Source organism: Clarias gariepinus, chromosome 8 (genome assembly GCF_024256425.1).
Source record: "Clarias gariepinus isolate MV-2021 ecotype Netherlands chromosome 8, CGAR_prim_01v2, whole genome shotgun sequence".
NCBI classification, from domain to species: Eukaryota; Metazoa; Chordata; class Actinopteri; order Siluriformes; family Clariidae; genus Clarias; species Clarias gariepinus.
Genome location: NC_071107.1, coordinates 20531608 through 20552426, shown reverse-complemented (window position 1 = coordinate 20552426; position 20819 = coordinate 20531608). Strand labels below are relative to the sequence as shown.

At 41.7% G+C, this 20819-nt stretch overlaps 1 protein-coding gene across 13 annotated transcripts in view; it reads right to left on the bottom strand.

The window, feature by feature from the left end:
• Positions 1-10020: 10020 nt before the first annotated feature.
• kcnma1a (potassium large conductance calcium-activated channel, subfamily M, alpha member 1a) overlaps positions 10021-20819 on the bottom strand; it is a 166486-nt gene continuing 155687 nt past the window's right edge. For 8 of the 13 annotated variants that reach the window (XM_053501584.1, XM_053501585.1, XM_053501574.1 and 5 more), the window contains 6 exons: positions 20031-20161; positions 17400-17594; positions 17007-17125; positions 16605-16829; positions 15213-15241; positions 10021-14014 (listed from right to left, as the gene is read on the bottom strand). In XM_053501584.1, the coding sequence (XP_053357559.1) occupies positions 13863-14014; positions 15213-15241; positions 16605-16829; positions 17007-17125; positions 17400-17594; positions 20031-20161 (851 nt within the window). In that variant the 3' untranslated portion in view covers positions 10021-13862. The remainder of the gene's footprint in view (positions 14015-15212; positions 15242-16604; positions 16830-17006; positions 17126-17399; positions 17595-20030; positions 20162-20819) is intronic. The other 5 variants (XM_053501586.1, XM_053501578.1, XM_053501581.1 and 2 more) reach the window with 1 other exon arrangement.

Below are 20819 nucleotides of genomic sequence, written 5' to 3'. Positions count from 1 at the left end.
CACAAAAATAACCAGAGAGTCACTGATGATTTATTATCTTTCTGTTTGTACGTCGATCTTCCTGTCTATCCAAATGAGTTGTGTTTAGCATTTCTCTGTCATGGTACTCTGGTGGACATGGACATGGGCCTGTGGATGGTTTCCTAACATCCTCCAGTGCAGCGAGTGGTTGTGGAAGAGAGCTTGTGGAGTCATGGCTCATTGGTCCATCCTCTCCATCCTCTACTCGCCCTCAGGTGAAGGCCACACGTCGCCCGGTGAAACGTTTCTGCGTGGGTCAGACACTCGTACCTTGTTTGTTAGTCTGAGTGTATCAAATGCGAAATCTTAGTAAGATTGTGTGTTACACATTGGTTTTTGTAAGTGTGTGTGTGTGTCTCCTTGGTCCTACGAGACTGTGCCTGTGCGTTGCTCCTGTTGTGCTGCCGGAGAGCATGGTCACTAGTGCGGGCGTTTCTAAATGACAAGGTTTATTTGTCCGTGTTGTGATATGTTCACAGGAAAGTGCCAGTGACAGCCAGAGGAGGCAGGAAGAGGGAGCCACAACAAGTCCTCCCCCCCCCCCCCCCCCTCCCCCCCCCCCACCCTCCTCAGCGCACAAAATGTCATCTCTTCCCTGGCTGGCTCACCCAGCCATCCCCATGAAAAGAACAGACATTTAAAACTTTGTGACATGTGTCAGAGACGCTGCCATTGAGCCAGTGCCGCTGATGTAGCCCGAATTGACAGCAGCGGAGCCGGCGGAGCTGGCTGGGGGACGTAGCGAGTTTGGTGAGTGTCACTTCCCATCCTCGTCACGGCCTCGTCTCCCAACAGCTCCGCAAATATAAACAGCATTAGGAGAGAGGCGCAAGTGCAGAGGGTAGACATATGCTGCCACGCATGTGTACTGCGTGTGAGTGAGAGAATACGTGGATGTGTGTGTGTTGTGCAGGGGGCACAGGATGGGGGACTAATTAAGGAGCGAGGAACAGAGCGTGCACTAGGCACAGGCTGTGACCCAGGGGAATGTGCGTGCGCCGCGATACAGAAAGTTCCTCGGCGGAGTTGCGTCGTAGAGAGGTCTCGGGGCAGGAGTGTAAAAAAGACGGAAAAGTCGACACCAACTTTGCGAAAAACGGGATTAAAAGTAATCTCGCGCCCTCCTCCGGTTCTCGCGTGGAGCTTAAAGTGCTCAAGGTGCGCGAAGTAATAAAGCGCGTCGACGCGTCTAATGACTTTCAACTGTTTATGATTTAAACACAGTGGAACGCTAGCGATGTCTAGCGCTTCTCCCGGTGTAGACGGTGATATCGGATGCTACCGGGAGCTTGACAGGCAGAGCTGGTGGGTGTTGCTGATGCAGAAGACAGGATGAGCTGACAGTGTTCCCATTACAGCATGTTCACAGAGCTCTTGCTCCAGTGCAGGCCTGTATACAGGGCCTCAGTAGAAACTTAGTGGAAGCCCATGGCTCCACCGCAGCCCACTCCCGCTTCTCTCTCGCTCTGATCCCAACTTTCATTGTGGCTGCCTGTCAGAGCGGCTCCGGGAAATCGCCCCTAGTCATCAGTTATTAGGCTCCTCTCTTTGAGTGATTGACAGCGGCGAATGCAAATCGGGCGCGTGAAAAAAGCGCTTGCCGCTGTATCGGTGATTGACAGCCGTATGCTGATAGCACACTAACTGGATGAGAGAGAGGTGAGATGAGGGTCTGATCGTTCTCCCTGGCTCACAGCCTCATCCTTTACCGCAGACACGAGGAGACATTAGCCGAGGCAGACAGCCTGGGAAAGGGCAGGCACAGAAAAAGAGCCTTATTTCCGGCACGGTTTCAGATGAGTAGCATTTGTCATTGAGGGGAAGATGGTGTAATTAGCTTGTCAGTCTACTTTAGGCTGAGCTAGCTTTCGCTGCTAAGAAAGATGGACGAACTGCCACGGGAGTTGACAGCCAGTCGATAATGTGGCAATTAATGTCATAAATAATTCCACTACCAATTATATCAGAATGGACTTTGTGCTTTAAAAAGAGAATAGTGGTTCCCTTATCATTTCCTCTATCAGCAAGTACTGCCATAATGTGTCAGCTAATTATTTCCCGTTAAACACTGCAGCACAATGTGGCCTTTCTTTTCAAACGTATTTCTGGGGCATGGAATTCAAAAAAAAAAAAAAAAAACACACACACACACACACACACACAAACCACAGCTGCAGTAATCTGTGCCTGTCTTCTTTTTTTTTTTTGCATGTGTTTTAAACCTTTTTTTAATAAACAGTGTTCGGAGGAATGTAGTTATAAAATGTCAAGAGCGGGTCCTGGATAAAGCTTCACGCTAAGACAGTTTGACAGTCCAGGCAGTATTGTGTAAATCAATTTCACTTGATATTTTAAAGGTTGCTAAAGCATTACTAACAGGCAGGGTATTGATTCAGCGCCCGTCTTCCTCTGTGGGAAAATATTCTTTCTCATCACCTCTAAACTCAAGGTAATGATATTCCACAATACAATGTTTAATAGGCGAGGTAGGATCCAGGAGGAACCAGCTCAGACGTCTCCATGATGATGCGCATCGCTCGGGCTGTTTGGGCTGAAGGCATTGTTACGAGCGTGAGGATTACTATAGACACCACACGGGTCTGATCTCTTCACCGGTTTCTCTCTGAGGCTAATCCACACAAACACCAACAACTTCTCGTTCAATTTTCTTGTTAAAAGCGTTCTTTTGAAACGCGCGAGCTCTCTTCACGCACGGCATTAGTAACGTTGTGTAAAACAGAGGTAAATGCATCAGGTTTAATATATGGTCCAGGCAGCGATGGCTCAAGGTCACTTCAGCTTCCTCTACATAATGCATGAATCCCCTCGTCCTCGCACTCTCCAATCATCCACACCAACCTTGAGATGAAAATTTTACTAAGTAAATCAGTGAACATGCTGGCATTTCTATTAACCTCCAGTGTGCAACCGACAGAGTGATGAATTATGCTAAATAATAACACATCCCAGTAAATCAGTTCTACAACTTGAAGGTGAAGCGGAACTCAACTGGCTACTGAAATACAGCGAATGCTGAGTTCTTCCACGTGCTAGTGTAACTGATGAGTCTTACTAAAACTTTAGATTAGTATATCAGACAAGTTGTATAAAACCCACAGTATGATGAATTATGCCACAGCGCTGATCTAACCAGGTAGGAGGTGTTGATTAATTTTCTGGAACAGCAGCTCTGACAGTAATAGGTTTATATGTAATGCACTCGTTCCACAAAGTCCTCGTTTCTGTCGCATGAGTGTTTACAGATGTTTATGTAGCATTTTTGTTTTTTTTTAAGTCATCAAAAGTCTCAGTGCTTCGTGTCAGAGTTCAGTCTTTAAGATGAAGGTCTTTGTGGTTTCTTGGTAAACTGTTCACGAGGGGATGAAAAGAGAAAGTGGTGTAGAATGAACATCTATTAATAGTTACTGAAATGGAAATGATAATCAGTTGGCAAAGTGTTGAGTAAGAGAATCACAGCAGTCCATCCTTAAATATTTCGCTGACATCCATTCCATCATGTTTTATTTCTTACTTATGCAGTAAATTGCTGCAATCAACCACTAGGAGAGTTTCTCACTCACTCACCTTCCATACCACTTTATCCTGTATTCAGGGTCACAGGGACCGGTGCCTATCCCAGGAGACTTAGGGCACGAGACAGGGTACACCCCGGACAGGGTGCTAATCCATCGCAGGGCACACACACACACTCACACACTACAGGCAATTTGGGAACACTAATTAACCTAACCTACATGTCTTTGGAGTGTGGGAGGAAACCCACCAAGCACAGGGAGAGCATGCAAACTCCATGCACACAGAGACTGGAATCGAGCCGGACCCTGGAGGTGCAAGGCAACAGTGCTAACCACTACACCACCGTGTCGCCTTAGCTGAGTTTCTGTAACTCATAAATGCAGATATTATACTTCATAATTATAACTAGACACTCAGGCGGCACAGTGGCTTAGTGGTTAGCGCCAGTGGAGGCACCTCTAAGGTCCGGGTCTGAATCCCGCCTTACAGTAGGTCTGTGTGCATGTCCTCCCTGCGTTTGGTTAATTCCTCCCACAGTCCAAATACATGCAGGTTGGGTTAAATGGCGTTCCCAAATTGCCCGTAGTGTACATATGGATGAGCGTATACAGGATAAGGCGGAGTAGATGATACAGTAAGTGAGATGAGTGAATATCACATTCAAGTTCATGCCGGTATACTGAATATCAGCACAGTTGTGATGTGGTTGTTGGTAGCACAGCCACTCTGATATCCAGTAAAGCTCAACGGAAAAAAAAAGAAGCTAATATTGCTTTTACACAACAGTTTCACGAACACGCCTTTTATTACCAACAGATTTTGCTTTGTTTGTTTATTTAATCAGGATAATGATGCAAATCCTTCTACGAATGGTGGAACTTACTAAATTAATGTAATTAATGGGTGAAAGTAGTTTAAAAATTCTTACCAGTATGTAGCCAAAAGGTCCCCATGGTCTCATACACTTCTCATTATATTTCCACTTATTCTGCTCCCGGACTCCGGAGTGAAGTCCTAAATAATGTTAATGGCAGCCAGGTGTGTTTTTTTTACTGAAACTGGTTCTGTGAGTTTTGGCAGGCAGTTTTTCTCTCCACAGTCCTACAGACCGAACCAACTTAGTTCTAACTAAGTTAGTGTAATTATAACGATTGTTAAAATCCCTTTGATGTAGAGTGTTAAATGTGGTGGTGCTTTTATACTCACCCCTCGTGGAATTCCAGCAGTCTAATCAGATTATTCAGTCTGATCGAACTGTTGTATAATTCTTCATAATTCCCAATATTTATAAACACTATATTTTATTCCATAAGAGATTATCAGTATTTCTTTGCACTCGTCCTTTTTGTTTCCCTGCTCTTGCCTCTATAACCTGAGTGCTGTGTAACAGTCAGCGTTACAGGTGATCGTTCGGACCCTGACGGAGTTGAGAAGAAAAAGTTTATTCACACTGACACTCACTTTTCTGTAACAGAAACTCTCCACACATTTCTGTCACTAGCGGGTGATTAGCGGTAACTGTGTGTTTGCACCGCTCGCTGTCTCTTACTGATAATGACATTCATTCATCTTCGGTCATATTGTTTAAAGGAGTTAATGATGATGTAAATACGAGACGTTAACGCAGGAGGCTACACCGTGCAAAAACATCCAGGCTTTCCAAAGTGCTGAAGTCGGAACGAAACCACAAAGCCTGTGCTCGTGTAACCTTCTTCTCAATGGAAATAAAAACATCTGATTTAATTCTAATAGTGACTTCCATGCCAGGTTTTAAATTAATATACTGCACAATTCAGATTGAAATCAAGCACTGCCGAAATAACAGAAATAATCATGCATGTCCAAGCACTGAAAAACATCATTAAAGCACGAAGCCGTACTGTACGCTTATGTAGAGTGTGTAAACACACCCTGTATCACTGATGTGCTGAAAATATGCTAATGGCGTCTCGGTCACTTACTCTTCTCTCTCAGCAAGTTAATAACAAGACATTATACCTACTGATAGCTTAAATACATATAATAAATATAATCTTGTTTATTTATAGTCTGCTTTACCTCAGCTTTAAGTTTTGTCTAATGTTTCAGTCTAAGTTTAGTCGCGTGATGAAAGGTCCATGTCGATTAGTGAACGTCTGTGTGGTCTATTAGGCAGACGAGTAGCTGCAGTGAGTAATGCCGCGCGCTGCCAGCCGAGAGCTCGGCTCGGTCTTATCCGGGGCTCCGGTGGACTCCTCCGGCTTAACATCTGCGTCTCCAGCAGGGCACGGAGCGCTGAGCCCCCACTGCTGGAACAGATCAGTCAGTCGGATGAGACTTTCAGCAGCTGGCCCACAGGAGGACACTGCACTGAGCTCGCAGAGACACCGAGACCAGCGCAGGAATACTGTGCATTATGTAGGCTTACTGAGGGGAGGAAGTGTTAGCGCTGACTTTCACGTTGATGAAAGATCACGTCTTCCAGGGAAAAGTGGGAAAAGGAAAGAATTACAAATGGCACGAAAACACAATGCCGTTTTGTTCCTTCTGTAATTCTGTTAATTGTCTCAGGTAGAGATTAAGTGCTCCTGTCCTTTCAGTTCAGCTTCAAATGATGCGGCAAGGTCTCTCTCTCTCTCTTTCTCTCTGTGTAACTTTCTCTTTTCTCTCTGTCTCTCACTTCCTCTCTCGCGCTCTCGCTGTGTCTCTGGTGGAAAGGAGGATTGAGTTGTCATGTAGCTCTAATAGGCAGCACAGGGAATCATTAGTCTAGCTCAGCTCTCTGACTGATGGGCATTTCACTCCAATCATCAGAGCGCACTCACACGGCCGCCACTATTGACACGGTGTCAGAGCTGAGAGGCGATGGCTTAATCAGGCGCGACACTCTCAGCATTGATTTGACAAGCGGCCGTAATGACCTTCTTGTTTTTGTAAAGGATCACTGTTTATCTGGGCTGGCACTGATGTGCGGAACGTGCCGCATCGTCATGGAAACTGTTATCCGGACAGATCCGGGGCTCTGGAGGGCAAAAGGAAGCGAAGGGGGTGGGGGGATGGGGGAGGGGGGGCGCCGTTGCCACGGTGATAGCTCCTCCTACCTTTAGTGATGTCTGTCCAATACGATGGCATTTCCTTGTCAGTCACCGTGTGACTCTTTAACCATTCAGATTTCTGCTGTAGATAAAAGAGCTGCAGGAATTCATTCTCAAAGTTGTCACTGTAATAACAAATCCAGTTCCACATATTGATCGTTAAAGGGTCAATATTAAAACGTTCTTCATTTTATTTTTTCGTTCCTGACCAGCCATGCAGAAAATAGTGTTTGATTTCTGAATGGATTGATTTGGCAAATGGCCCATGAGCTCTGTTGTGTTCATGCAGGATAATGTCTCGGCGCCGCCTCGCAGGCCGACGTCCTCGTTTAACTCCCTCACCCCGCTGTCAGCGCGCCTACTGAAAGATGAGCCCTGAATGATTTCTCACGTTATTTACAGGCTTGTATTTGACAGCACCTCACCTTGTTTGTACTCGACCTTAATTCAGAAGAAGCAGGTTGTTATGCGGCTGTAAACATGCCGTTACTTAAGCTGCTCCCACCAGGTTATTTGCAAAAAAAAAAAAAAGCTGAGGATGAGGCCGCTGTCAGTGTGTCAGTGTAATCAGCGACCCACTCCTCCTCCTCCTCCTTCTCTCTCTCTCTCTCTCTCTCTCTCTCACACACACACACACACTCTACAGTGCATGTGTCAGACAGTAAATATTATTGGCATGCTGACAGGTCTGAAGCCGGAGCTCACTGTGTAAAAACGTTAATAAGCAGCATGATGGTGCCACTTCATCCCAAGGTGAGAATACAGAGGCCTGTTTCCGTCCACAGTTATCCAGAGGACATGACAAAGGGTCCATTGTGGGATGATTTCAACCTGGGAGCGGCTGGGAGCAGCTCTGGCTCTGAGATGTGAAGACAGACCGGGAAAAAGAGAAGAATCAGGCTTTAAAATCTTCCACTCTGGAACTTCTCCTGACAAACTGCTCACTGTGTAATGTTTTGTCTGATAAACACACGAGTGAGAGATGAGACCTGACACGATCACATGATCAGCGTATTGCGTAATACAGTCCCCTAATATATATGTAAAGTAAATATCAGGATAGGAATCATCATTGGCCTCCATGATCCCTAGAGAGGTTCATAGGTACTTGATGATGTTTGAACTGATATCGAGTCACGCCGCTCATCCAGACTGAGACGTGTCTGTCTGCCTGTCTGTGTGCTTGTGTTTTATCGGGAGCGACGGTGAGAACGAGTCTTGCATGGTTACTTTTGGTAAACATACTGCCAAGTTAAATGGCTGATCAATCAATTTCACTAGAATCGATCTGAATCAGTTCTGCCTGCGTGCACACAGAGGGAGCCACTTTATCGCAAATCAATCATTCTGAAAACATCTCACAAAGGGGCCAGTTCTTACTAACAAGCCATCAATTTAAGCCGGTTGGGTGCCACCTTTATCAGGCTACAAATCAGCAGTGCAACCAACATCTGCTCTGCTTCCACCTCGCTTTATTGCAGCCTGATCTTAAGGTCAAGCTCATTTTCATAGCTCGAGGCGACACAGCACTCTATTCACACGTACGAGGGCCATCTGTGTCCAGGACCCGAACGCCAAATTTTACATCCACTTCCATAATTATTGACACCCTTGTCTAATCTGATTATTAAATATAACCTGGCTAAAGATCAGATATGATTTTCATACAAATTAAGGATTTTTATTTTATTTTAATAAACTGATTAATTAAATGTTTTCCGCATCATCGAGTCACAGCACTCCGGCTCCGAATTTTTACCAAAGTAAGAAAACAGGCAAAAAAAGAGAAATGCTAGAACTCACATCCTACACAGAGCTGCTCAAGAAACACATTTGAGTTTGTGGCTCGACTACTGATTAAGCAGCAACTCGGAAAGTTATTTAGCTCTTTAACCCTTTCTGTGATTTGTGCTGTATTGCTACAGTATAACTTCAAGCAGCCCACTGCCTTCACATGCCATTTAAGCATTCCTACATAAGAACACACGAGCAGGAGACTTGCTTGTGCTTTCATAGGAAAAAACTTCACAACAAAGTGCCGTCACATCTCCCAGAAGTGGATTTGCCAACTATTACCATTCTACATCTAGTAATGAATGTTGTCATGTTATTAATCATTTATGGGTACAGTTAATGTTGTGGAACATGTACAAGACAAGTTAGATGTTGGCACATTATAACTATAAGTAATCCTTCTCTGTCATTTAAAAAAAATATGTAATGAGTTTGTCATTTGTGACATTTTTGTGACCTTTTGTCATTTGCCGGGTTCACTCAATAGATGTTTAATCTCTGCTCACACAGAACCTCTCATACATCTGTTTTTATCTGCTTAGTCTTAGTCTGCTTATGTGGAGAACATATTAAATAACATTAAAATGAGTGAATTAATTCACAGCCTGGCCAAAGAAAAAGCATTTCCGAAGGCGCCTACATCAAGCAAAGAAAACAACTAAGGAGACTGAAATTGCTGAAATGACTAGAATTAGGTTAAGAACTTTTAGGAAATATCAGCTTTACCGAGGAAATGTGATTGGGGAAAAAAAAAATCATGAGCAGAGAACACTTAAACACTTGGTGAAGTAACATTATTAAAAAAATATTTTTTAAAAACAACAGTACAAACCATAGCTATGTTTAATAATGAAAGTAAGAGCTTTTCCATACTGTACAGAATGTGATGAGACTCACAGGGTTGGGACTAAACAGCTGTGTGGCCATAAGAAAACAACTGGTTAGTGAGATGATTCAGAAAAAAGATTCAGTTTGCTAGGGAGCGAAAAGAGTGGACTTTGTTACAATGGAAAAATGTCCTGAAATCTTCAGGAGTTCAAACTGACCCCATTCCAGAGTGATGAAGTGATGCACCCATGATGCATACTGGAAAGTGTACAAGCCTCAGGAGCCAATGTTATGATCTGGGGTTGCTTCAGTTGGTCAGGTCTAGACTCAGGAACCTTACTGTATGTGGTAATAAAATTAAGTCAGCTGATGACCTGAACGTACTGAATGACCAGTCATAAATTTTTCTTCCCTGATGGCGCAGGTCTCAGATCCTGTGAGGAGGAATCATTTTCACACATGAACTGGCCACCACATTGTGTGCTGTAATCAAAGGTAATGGTGACTATAAAATATGACTGCCTTTTTTTTTTTTGGCAGTGTATAAACTCAAGGTTTGAACTCATTTTCTGTAAAAGCAGATCAAAGTCCATAAATCAGCTGATTCAAATATTTAGCAGCTCGGTGGTAGAAGCTCGGTTACCCAATCAGTGGCAAGATTACAGTCAAACTGCTGCTACATTATTTTGTGTTGTTCTTGTTTTTAGTATCCTCATTCACCGAGATTGTGTTCATTATAAAGCTCAAAGGGAAACAATAGCAGTCATAGAACACAAATACATCCATTTTAATTTGAGAAAATACAAAAAGAAACATGTACAATTTATGTACAAACTTTTTGTACAAGACAGTATGTTTATCAGCAGGTTATATTCGACAGAGTCAGGTAGATCAACTCAGCACCATCAATCTCTCCATTTCTCTAAAACAGTTCAAACTCCCTTTTCCTGTAATGAACAGCCAAATAATGAAACAGAAATCTCTCAATTTTTATTTAAAAAATAATAATCCTAAAGCAGTTGCAGCTTACTTTCAGTTAAGACTTAATTCTTTAAAGCATATTATATTCAATACAGTCTGTAACATTGTAGTGACAGCTGAGTTTTACAGTAGAATAATTGTCTGAGAGAACACTCTTGAACAAGTGGACAGATGAGCATACAGACACGTTACAACTCATTTAGTGCCCAGCATCTTTCAGTCAGTGTCTTCTGTCCTGCTGCCTTAGATTTCTGGGGTTAAATGTGTACAATCAATTTGCTTCATAAGTGAATCTTTACGCCCTCTCTCTCTCCCTTACGTGCCACTTTTCGCTTTAGTGGGTCTTTAGATGTTCCTCCTCGGTCTGACCGCAGCACTGCCTGCTCTTGCCCTGGCATGGAGGCTTGCGTGACTTGGATGTTCCCCATGCCAGGATTAGATGCCACTTAATCTTCTTTAAGATTTGAACATCTGACTGAAGGATGCTGGTTCAGACACAACGTCATGGCACTTTAGACAGTCTGATATGTAGAGAACAACGGTTTCATCTCACAGCAGGTACGCACACACACACGCGCAGACACGCAAACGCACGCGCGCGCGCACACACACACACACACACAAACACATGCTGCATGGAACTGCTGTGGCTTTTGTTGCACACAAGAATAAAGTCAAGCTGAAGGACAAGTCTTGATTATCACTTTATGGACAGACTTTAGCTGTCTAAAGAAAAAAAATCATAATGTAAATTTTAAAGAATAAAATAAATCTATTGACAGAGGAGAAAAAAACATTCCTGATATATACTAATTATTATATTTGTAAACAAATAAGTGATAGTGAGCATTTTAAACAATGACTGTATTACTATAACATATAATTGCTTACAAACTGGCAATATGGAATGTAAACTCTGATAGGAAAGAACTGAAATTCCAGTCTCTGAGATTCGCTTCATTTGAAACATTCATCACCAGACTTTGGCTCTCCTTCGCTAATGTTCTACACGAGTTTCATTACAGGAAAAGAATTTAGGACAAATCCTTTAAAAATGTCTCTATTATTATTATTATTATTATTATTATTATTTTAAAATCTGTGATTAATTTTTCCCTTTTTCCTCCAGAATAGCAAGTATGTTATTTAACAATTCAATTTTACATACAGTTTACTCACTTTTTTTTTCTTTTTATATTTTTATAAAGAGGCCTACTTGCTACAAAGTGTAACATCCATGTTTTCACAATTTAAAATTACTTGAGCCTAGTGGGCTGCATTAGGATCAAACTACATCCAGTGGACAAACATTAAAGCTGAGATCCTTGCCCTTCCAAAAATAAAATGTGTCCTATAAATGGGCAGAATTTACACAACATACTTCAACACTAAGCGTTACCATATATATTTTTTCGTCAGTTATAAAATTGCTAATAGTTGTTTTTTTTTTCTTCTATCTAGCATTAGATGGTGTTTAGCTCAGTGACTGAGGCGAACTGCACATCCTCCCAACTGTGCCATTTCACACAGTTTTACACATATTTATACAGTTAATGCACATGAAAATATTTCAGCATGTTACATCTATTTCCTGAGACCTAATTTAGGTCAGTATCAGTGATTACGATCGATTCTACCCTGAGAGACAGAGAGTAGACGCAAGCCGTTGGCAATGACCCGTCCTCATGTGCATTTTCACCACCGATTTCCATTTTCAGCTTGAAATTATACCACAGTTTACATCTAATTAATGTATCAATAGTTTATCTCAGCCCATAAAAGAAAAAAAAATAACGAATAGTACAATATTATAATCGATATAACTACAGTAGGTCCTTCAAAGCAGCTCAACTATGTTGTATTTAAAAACTCTCCCAGAAAAGCAGACAGACAGCTGATGCTGGAATTTTGTGACTTTCTCCTGTAGCACGAGAGATGGACGGTTCGCTTGTCCTTTTAAAAGCATGATATGTTGCCAAGAGTCAAAATGGACAAACTTAACTGGTGTGTACTGAAGCCTTGTTAATATCTACTTAAGATAATTTTAGAAATAAAGTTCTTTGATATGTATAAAAATAAGTACAAAAATGATTATGCTTATATGGATAAAAAATAACTATGTACGTACAGTATATGTATAAATCTGACAGAACACTTCAAGCAAAGTTTTGCTTAACGTATGTATTTATGTATTACACGTCCCACGTAAAGACTCACTACACCACATGTTTCAGCGTAACGTGGGGTGGAGTTCATACCGTCTCGTATAACCGCAGAACGACACACCACACTGTACCACACTCTCTTTACATGATAATGACAGCCGTGATTGCTTCGCATATATCTGGAGGTTCTGTAAAATTTAGGCATCGCGGTTGGCCACAGAGAACATCCAAGTACGTCTCTGCCTCTGTGCCAACAAATTGTCAGGCAGTGGCACCGATCAGAAGGAGGAACCATGGATGCCCACTTTTCGCAATATGTGGCACGTTTCCCTACATCTTCCAAGTATTTTCTTTAATTAGAAATCGGAGAGAATTTTATAAAATAAAATACGCTTCGAAGCTCAATCACAGTGACATTATCAGCATCGCGAGTGTGGCATGTAAACCAGCAGAATTCGATTTTTGTGTCTCTCCTGAACACGTGCATTATGAGCCTTGATCCTACATCTTAGTAACAACCACAGCAACACCAGCAGTCAAGCATGATGGAAAGACATCAACAAAAGTAGTGCATATCCTGATGATGTATTGCCAATTTCTTAGGGCTACGCTGGAGATGACCTCTGGCGTTATTACATGAGTATAAATAAGTACATTCCCATACACGATGACTCGCACTGCTTTCTTGTGAATGGAAATGAAATAGATTTTCCGCTCTGCATGTCCAACATTGTGTGCGACATTTACTTGAATGAAAGCATCTCCACACAAAGCAGGACTGAGGACCCTGTCGCAGCACTCGTCACCTTTAACGGTCGCCTGTGGGTGACGGTCGGCCGGTGAGTTTACACACCGCGCCGTCACCCCAAACGTTTACACTCCTCACAAGCCCGTTCTCAAGTTTTTCCAATATTACATTTAGTGCAAAAAAAAAGCAGATGACGGCGCATGTACAGTATGTATATATATATATATATATATATATATATATATATATGTGTGTGTGTGTAGTGGGGCTTAAGTGACACTTCAGATGAGGTTCTTTGGGTAATGTTAACGAGCTATAGGACTGTGACCCTCATCTTCCATAAACACAAAGCCTTCTGCACTGAGTCAGCTCACTACAGACACAGGATATTGCAATGAATTACAGGAAGTACTTCTTTACCGTTTTTAAACATAATTTCAAAAAGTGCTAGAGGGCTGTACAATCCGTATTTGATTGTCATTATTTACATCACTATGTATACATTTATAAATTAAAATGTTTCCAAAAGCATGGAAGTAACATTAAAGGTATACACATAGGAGAGGAGGCCCCATCCATGTTCCAAAAAAACAAAACAAAACAAAAAAAACCTTGGAGGTGTTAAATGACAGCGAATCGCTATTATCATCACCGTTGCCTCATCACTGCTCAACCTTTACGTCAGGATGCTCCAACTTTTCAAAAGCCTGGGATTCAGCATTCATCTTCAACTTCTCTGATTGGTGGAATCAGGCTGCTAGTGGATTTGTACTGATTGACTTGATTGGCCATGTGAGTGCTCATGGGCTTGATTTGAATGTTCCTTGGGTAGGCATTTTCTGGTTCATCTGTAAACCATTTCTTTTCTGTGAGACAACCAGGCAGAAGAGAGGCAGGGACAAATGGGAAAAGCAAAGTATTAATATATTAGAATAAATCACGCTGACAGTTAAATACAGCTTAGTTTCAAACATTGTACTTTCTATCCTAAAAAAGGATCAAAGGCATTCAACAATCACACAGGCTAACTCTAGTTTCTTTCCTAATAATACAGTATAATGTATGTAAAAGCTTTAAACACATTGAGGAACATAGTGTAGACTAAAAGAATAAAAGGACATCATGCTGTGTTCATTATCACGGTGGCATCAAGTCTGCACTCTGAACATTTTTCACTATAACTTGGTCAAATCTGTGAAATGAGACAGCATGCCAAATTACAGAGGACTTAAGCCATGTGTGGGATGAATTTCTGTCTTCATCCCACAGGCACTGTCATTTCCTAGCGCTCGAACATTTCTAACTTTGACTGTACCGTGAAACTCGCTGCAGGCTCAAGAGTGTCAGCCAGCGCAGGCCTGCAGGCTACAGTGTCACAGCACAGGCGTTTGATGTGAGTGGAGTTGCGCCTGCGGTGGTGCAACGAGTCAGCCACCTCGCTCTATTCCCCTGAGTTCACTACTGATATTGGCACTCGTATCGCCCTGAGACATCCCCCGGCATGGCAAGAGTTAAGAGAACCAATTTCTCAGGTACTGGGCTTCTCATCATGTTTTCCATTCTTACATTAGGATAAGCCGTCCGCCAAGAGGAAATGTTTAACACTCGTTGGCTTGGGTGATAAGGTTATAATCGAATCGAATCAAAATTCCAAAAATAGCAAAAATAATAAGCCTGATTAAAACACAAACTTTTTACAGAATAAATGACCAAAAAAAAAAAACTAAGAATACAAATGTGAAGAGGAACGCAATCAAACAGAGGGTCATGTATATATCTATATAGAGAGAGAGAGATTAATTTCATCAGATGAACTCAGGGATAGAGGCAAAAAATTAGAGGAGGGTGATCAACCGCATGCAATGCTGGGGTGATCCTAAGCATGACAAGAGTTAAGCAGTAGCATCAGCCAGTTGCTTTCTACCCGAAAGCAACGGTGAAATGTAGGCATGATTTCCTTCGAAAATAAAATCAACAGCCCCTCTCATTACAGCGCTCCACAAGGACATGGGTAAAATATCTCACAACAGGTGCTGTATCATGCAGAATCATTAACTTGCATACCTTGACTCATTCTATTCATCCTTGTTGCACTTTAGAAAAAAAAGTGGTCTACGTAAGTTTTACAGTTCTCAAGGTGAGAAACACGTCTAAAAACATGGTTACTGACATGACCGTATCCTTTGTGTTAGGCTAATGTAAGACATCTTCGGTCAAACTTCAAATCTTAGAAAACAATCCTTATCACTTGTGCTTGCATTTAACTAGCACGCATGTTATGTTTACGTAACTACTTTTACATGCTGGTGATTTCTAAGATTCTACATGTAAAAGCTACTGAAAGTATAAACTTATGAAGAAAGAAAAAAAAAGTTCTGAAAAACATGTCCCTCTCCAAGTCGTATCATTGATATGTTTCTTTGTAAGGGTCCAGAATCGTCAATAAACTGTCTCGCTCCAAAACAGCTGCAAATACATGGAGTTTACAAGAGGGAGAGCACTTAAACTTCCCAGAATACCTTGCAGTTGCAATGTCTGGAGTGGTTTTTAAACCCTGCAGAGTTATTTATATATTTTTGAAATAACTGTGTAGGGCATTCCCACTTCTGTATACATATTTTTGTACATCATCAGCAGGTCTCTTGCACCTGCAAGGATATGACAGACATTTTTGGACTTGACAAAATCCAAACGGACTCTTTTAGCTCTACATCCAACCTAACAAATTCAAAACTACATAAAACACGGCTAACACACACTAAAACACGGACATGCAAATGCAGCCCTCACACGTACAGAGACGAATGAAAATGACACCAAGTAATGAACTTTTTCTCTTCCTGCTGAATTACAAATAGACATAAGGACTTAGGTCATGTCAGAAGATGGCATAGCCATATACTGTAAGCCTACACCACTTAAACAAACAAACACACACACAACAAGTATTTGTATATACTTTATATACAAATATCTCTCTGCACAAACACACGACCATGGGACTACTCACTGACTCAATACATCACACAAAAACAGGGATTTATTATAGATATTATAATCTACTGACACAAAGGAATGACTGTTATATGACTGTTAAATGTTATAATTACACAGAAACTCTTTACAGCAAAAGATTTCACATCGCCCTGGCATTTTACTGCATTGGTATAATGGTACAGCCAAACACAGGCCAGTGCTGCCATGGTCCTGAGATAAAGTGTGGCTGAAATGAAGCAATGAACTAATGGGTCCAGTGTGAGCTCAGAGCAAACATCGCATGCACATCATCACGGAGCAAACACACAAACATCACAAAGCAAATGCACAAACTACAGGCAGATCTGGGTAGAGGAAACACGTACGCTACTCTTTCTGTATGACAAATGCTCACAACAGCAATACACACGTACACACAGAGCACAGACACGCGGTGTACGGAGAGGTACAGGCTCTTACTTGTGTTTGTCACGGCTTTCGCGGGTCTTGCTGCTGCGGTTGGGCCGGTTGGTGGCGGGGATGGAGTGAACTGACGAGCTCTTCTTGCTGGATGAGTGCGAGGAATGAGACGAATGGGACAGGCTGGTGCGCGACTGACCTGCGTTGTGGTCAAACTGCATCAGGCAGAAGATCAGGTCTGTGGGGACGAGCTCGAATTCATAGGGCGGGTTGGTGATGACATACCTGACATAATGACATAAATCGCAACATTGTTTAAATGATACCCTTTACTAATATTTATCGCTGCTTGATGTTTTCAGAGAATTAAATCAACAGATGTCCTGCTCTGACTGTAATGTAACTAAAAATCAGACAGTAATGCTTTGAATGAAATCCATTTGGATGTTGAGGACAGCTCACCTTTTTGTGCACTGACTCGGTGTACTTAGGTGTGCGTCTCTTAGTCTATAGATTCCAAAGCACAGCATGTTGTATGTTTTTAATGCTTTACAGAACAAGTCCCCATAACAACCTCCGTCCTGAAAAAGAGAAAATAACAGACTTTTGTTAAAGATAACGATCTTTGGTAACGATGTTACTAGGCTGATAATGAATGTGCAGCAGACAGTGACATAGCTTTATTTTTCCACCTTCCTCTTGCTCTCAGACATACACTGTCTGTCTTCCTTGCTCTGCTCTGCATGTGCAGAATGTTTGGTTTGCATTAGCGGGCAGCAGAGGCGTCGGACAGGGGAGCATGTGCTGTTGAGGAAAGTGACAAAAGCTGTCAGCTCTTCTTAAGCATCCACTTACCCCCAAGTCTGCAAAAGGGCCATCGTAGAGGGCGAGCTGTGCCACGCGACACCTGTCCCTGTTAGCTAGCGTCTGCGGTGTGCTATATCCCCCGTGCAGAGCATTCTCCTCGGCCAACAGCGCCTCCAGCTCTGGCGTGGCCCCTCCTGTCACCAGCGTCCGGATCAGCGTCAGGATATTATCGTTGAAGTACGTCTGCAGAGATGAGGTAAAGGATACGGACAGAAGCACCATTAGAGTCACCATGGAAGACAGCAGAGATTTTGGAGCCATTCTGGGCCTTGTTATCTAGACCCTGAGCTGTCTCTTCACATTGCACTCCTCGCGACGGGAAGAGACACAGCAATGCAATTAAGCCAGCTGTTGTTGTTGTTTTCCCTCCACTTCAGCATTCATTTGATATCACCAGCCATGCTTAACAGGAGAGCATTCCATACACAGAATAAGTGGAAAACTGCTCTGGTTATCAATTATCATTACTGGAAATAATTATCTTTCTGGATCTCACAATGCAGGCAGTGAATAAGCTCCTGCATCCAGATGTACTGTATAATGTTAAAGTCATATGCTAAAGTCATCTGTAATCATCTGCAACAACGTAAGTTCTGATACATTACGAGATGTTCAACATGCCTCTATTCAATTTAGCGTATACAGAAGTGCTCTGAGGTCAGAGACTGTAAATTTGAGCATGTTTGCCTATGGATCCAAACTTTCAGGCCACCTTGTAGTGAAGAAAACCAAATCAATATAGAAAATCTCATGTCAGTCTGTGGTTTAATTGCATTATTTCTGCACGTTTCTTTTTTTTTTCACAGACCACTTGCGTATCTCTACATGTGACACATTAATGCATGGCGCTGACAACACACCATGTTGAAAGGCAGGTCTGTGTGTGTGAGTGTGTGCGCAAGAGAGAGAGAGAGAGAGACAGACAGAGTAAGAGAGAGAAAGAGAGAGAGAAGCCGGCCTGAGCGGCAGCAGGAGGTGGAACTCAGACGGTGTATGGAGTGACACCTTTCCAGGCCCCTGACAGCACCATTCAGCTGAATGATAGATGAGAGCTGTCTATTAGCCAGCTTCACCTTTGTCCAGAGTGGAACACACTTGAAGGCTGCTTTGTTCTAACTTCACTCAAAGTGAAAGGCACTAGAATTAAGCCATCATGCGGAAAAGTGCGTATTCAGGGAGGGGGTGTCGTCGTAGCAATGGTTGTAGGTACAGGGGGGAAAATGGAGAGAAAAAAAGATGGAAAAAAAGAGTGAGAGTATGAGAGAGAGAGAGAGAGAGAGGTCTTCTGTCTCTAACCAAGATGACATTGTTTGGAGATTAAAGCTTTTGGACCACGTAGGAGCCCACCTGTGTGTCAAGGAATGCCATTAAAGAGAACTCGAGCTCTTACCCTGTTTAAAAAAATCTAATAAGCCTCTTGAAAGTTCATTTCATGACATATTATATGAGGAGTCTCTGTAACACTTTTCCTTTTGATGTCACTACAACTGGCAGTACTGTCTGATCTACGTGGCGTTTCATTTACAAACCTCTGCCTACCAGTAACGTCCAAGCACTAAATCTGTGCACAGCAGAGCTGAAGTCTTTTTTTTGTTTCCTTCACAATTTTTTAGATAGCTTCAGCAGAACAGTGTCACCATCAGGTAATTCTATACAACACCTCATAAGGGAAGAAACATGGAATTACTAGACGGAAATTACATTGAAATAAATGTTATTTACTGTAAATGCCTACACAAAGTAGACATAAAGGACAAAAAACAACTTAACTTATTAAAATTTGAAACAAGACATTTTACTTCCTTTACTACTTTACCAACACAAATACCAAATTCCATTATGTAAATGTACTATAACTATATACAAACTGAGACAAACTGATAAAAATCCTCATTAACTGAGGTCCATAACTGATTGACACAGGATGAAATTCTCAGCTGCTGTAAAACATCTGAATGATGAAAAAGTTTTAAAGAAGCCCAGATGTGTGTGAATTACGATCCTGGCCAAGGTGGTTCAGAGGTCACTGCAGTCTTCCCCATTAACATTCAGCGAGTGAAACACCTGATTCATGGGGAGCTGTACAGTACACACAACCATTAACAAACACCACTTGCACATTTACAGGAACTTGGCCAGGAGTTATTGCAACATCCTCCCTACAGTCCTGACCTCGCTCCTAAGCCATTTTCATGCTTGGGCCATCCAAGAACTAGTGAAACGCTGGGACAAGTGCGTTAGTGTAGCAGGGAATTATATAGAGAAATAAAGATAGTTTTTACTCTTATAACTGTGTTGCTATTCTGCAAAAGTCCCAGTTTGACTTAAATGCCCCTAGTACAACTGTCAGGAAATATTATAAAAAATAAAGACATGCTGAAGTAGTCATTCAATCAGTGGATCATATGAAGTAATTCATATTTTCAACATCTGCTTTATCCTGATCAGGGGCATGGGCAAAGGAATCAAATACTGTGAGAAATAATTGGTCCTTATTCAACATTAAACAAATAAAAGTTTGTTTTTAAAAAATCTGGGTAAAATCCACAGCTGAGTGTATGTCCTCTTCAGAGATGTAAAAAATGTAATGTGTTTGTGAGCGATCAACATTAAACTCACAGCGCTCATGAGAGAGTCGAGGACACTGACAGCAAAAGCTGTCCCACAGGCAAAAGGTTGTGTCAGATACAGCTCTGTATCCGGGTCATCGTCGTCATCTTGGTCCAGGAACTGAACGTTTGAATCATTTACTGTGGCATAAGAACATACATTATAGATCAGAGAGAAAAGGTGATCAAGACTAGTGATAAACACAGGAGGGTTTAATGTACATCTGTAAAGCAAAATATTCTTTAAATAGAAAACAGGAGCATTAAAACTGGTAACAAACAGTGTATCTTAAAACAGTAATTATTACATATAAATCACATGAATATAGACAGACCATGCACATCAAGTCTCATGCAGTTTGAAAAATATACAACTAAAGGAAAAAACAACAGACATATGTGGTACACCACATAACTGTTATATACTTGTACTTAAAAAAAAAAAAGCCATACCCTAAAAAATGTAAAATGCAAAAATACTGATGAATGGCATAAAAAAGGGCAAATGCTACTCTAGAAATTCTCTCTATATTCACTTAATGAAGGCTTAGCAAATATCGATAAAAAGGAGAGACCGTTATTGAAAGTATAGAGAATGTTATTTATAATTTTTATTTTTTTTACATAAACATTTATGTCCAGCTTGAACTTTAATTGAAATGTTAAGATCACCAACAGCAGTAATTTTTGAGGATATTTTCTAGAGTAGCCAGTGTTGAGAAAGAATGCCCTGAAACCCAGTTCGATTGGAGGATGGCTTCATACAAATCTTTGTTTCTACTTTCTTCAAAATTTATGC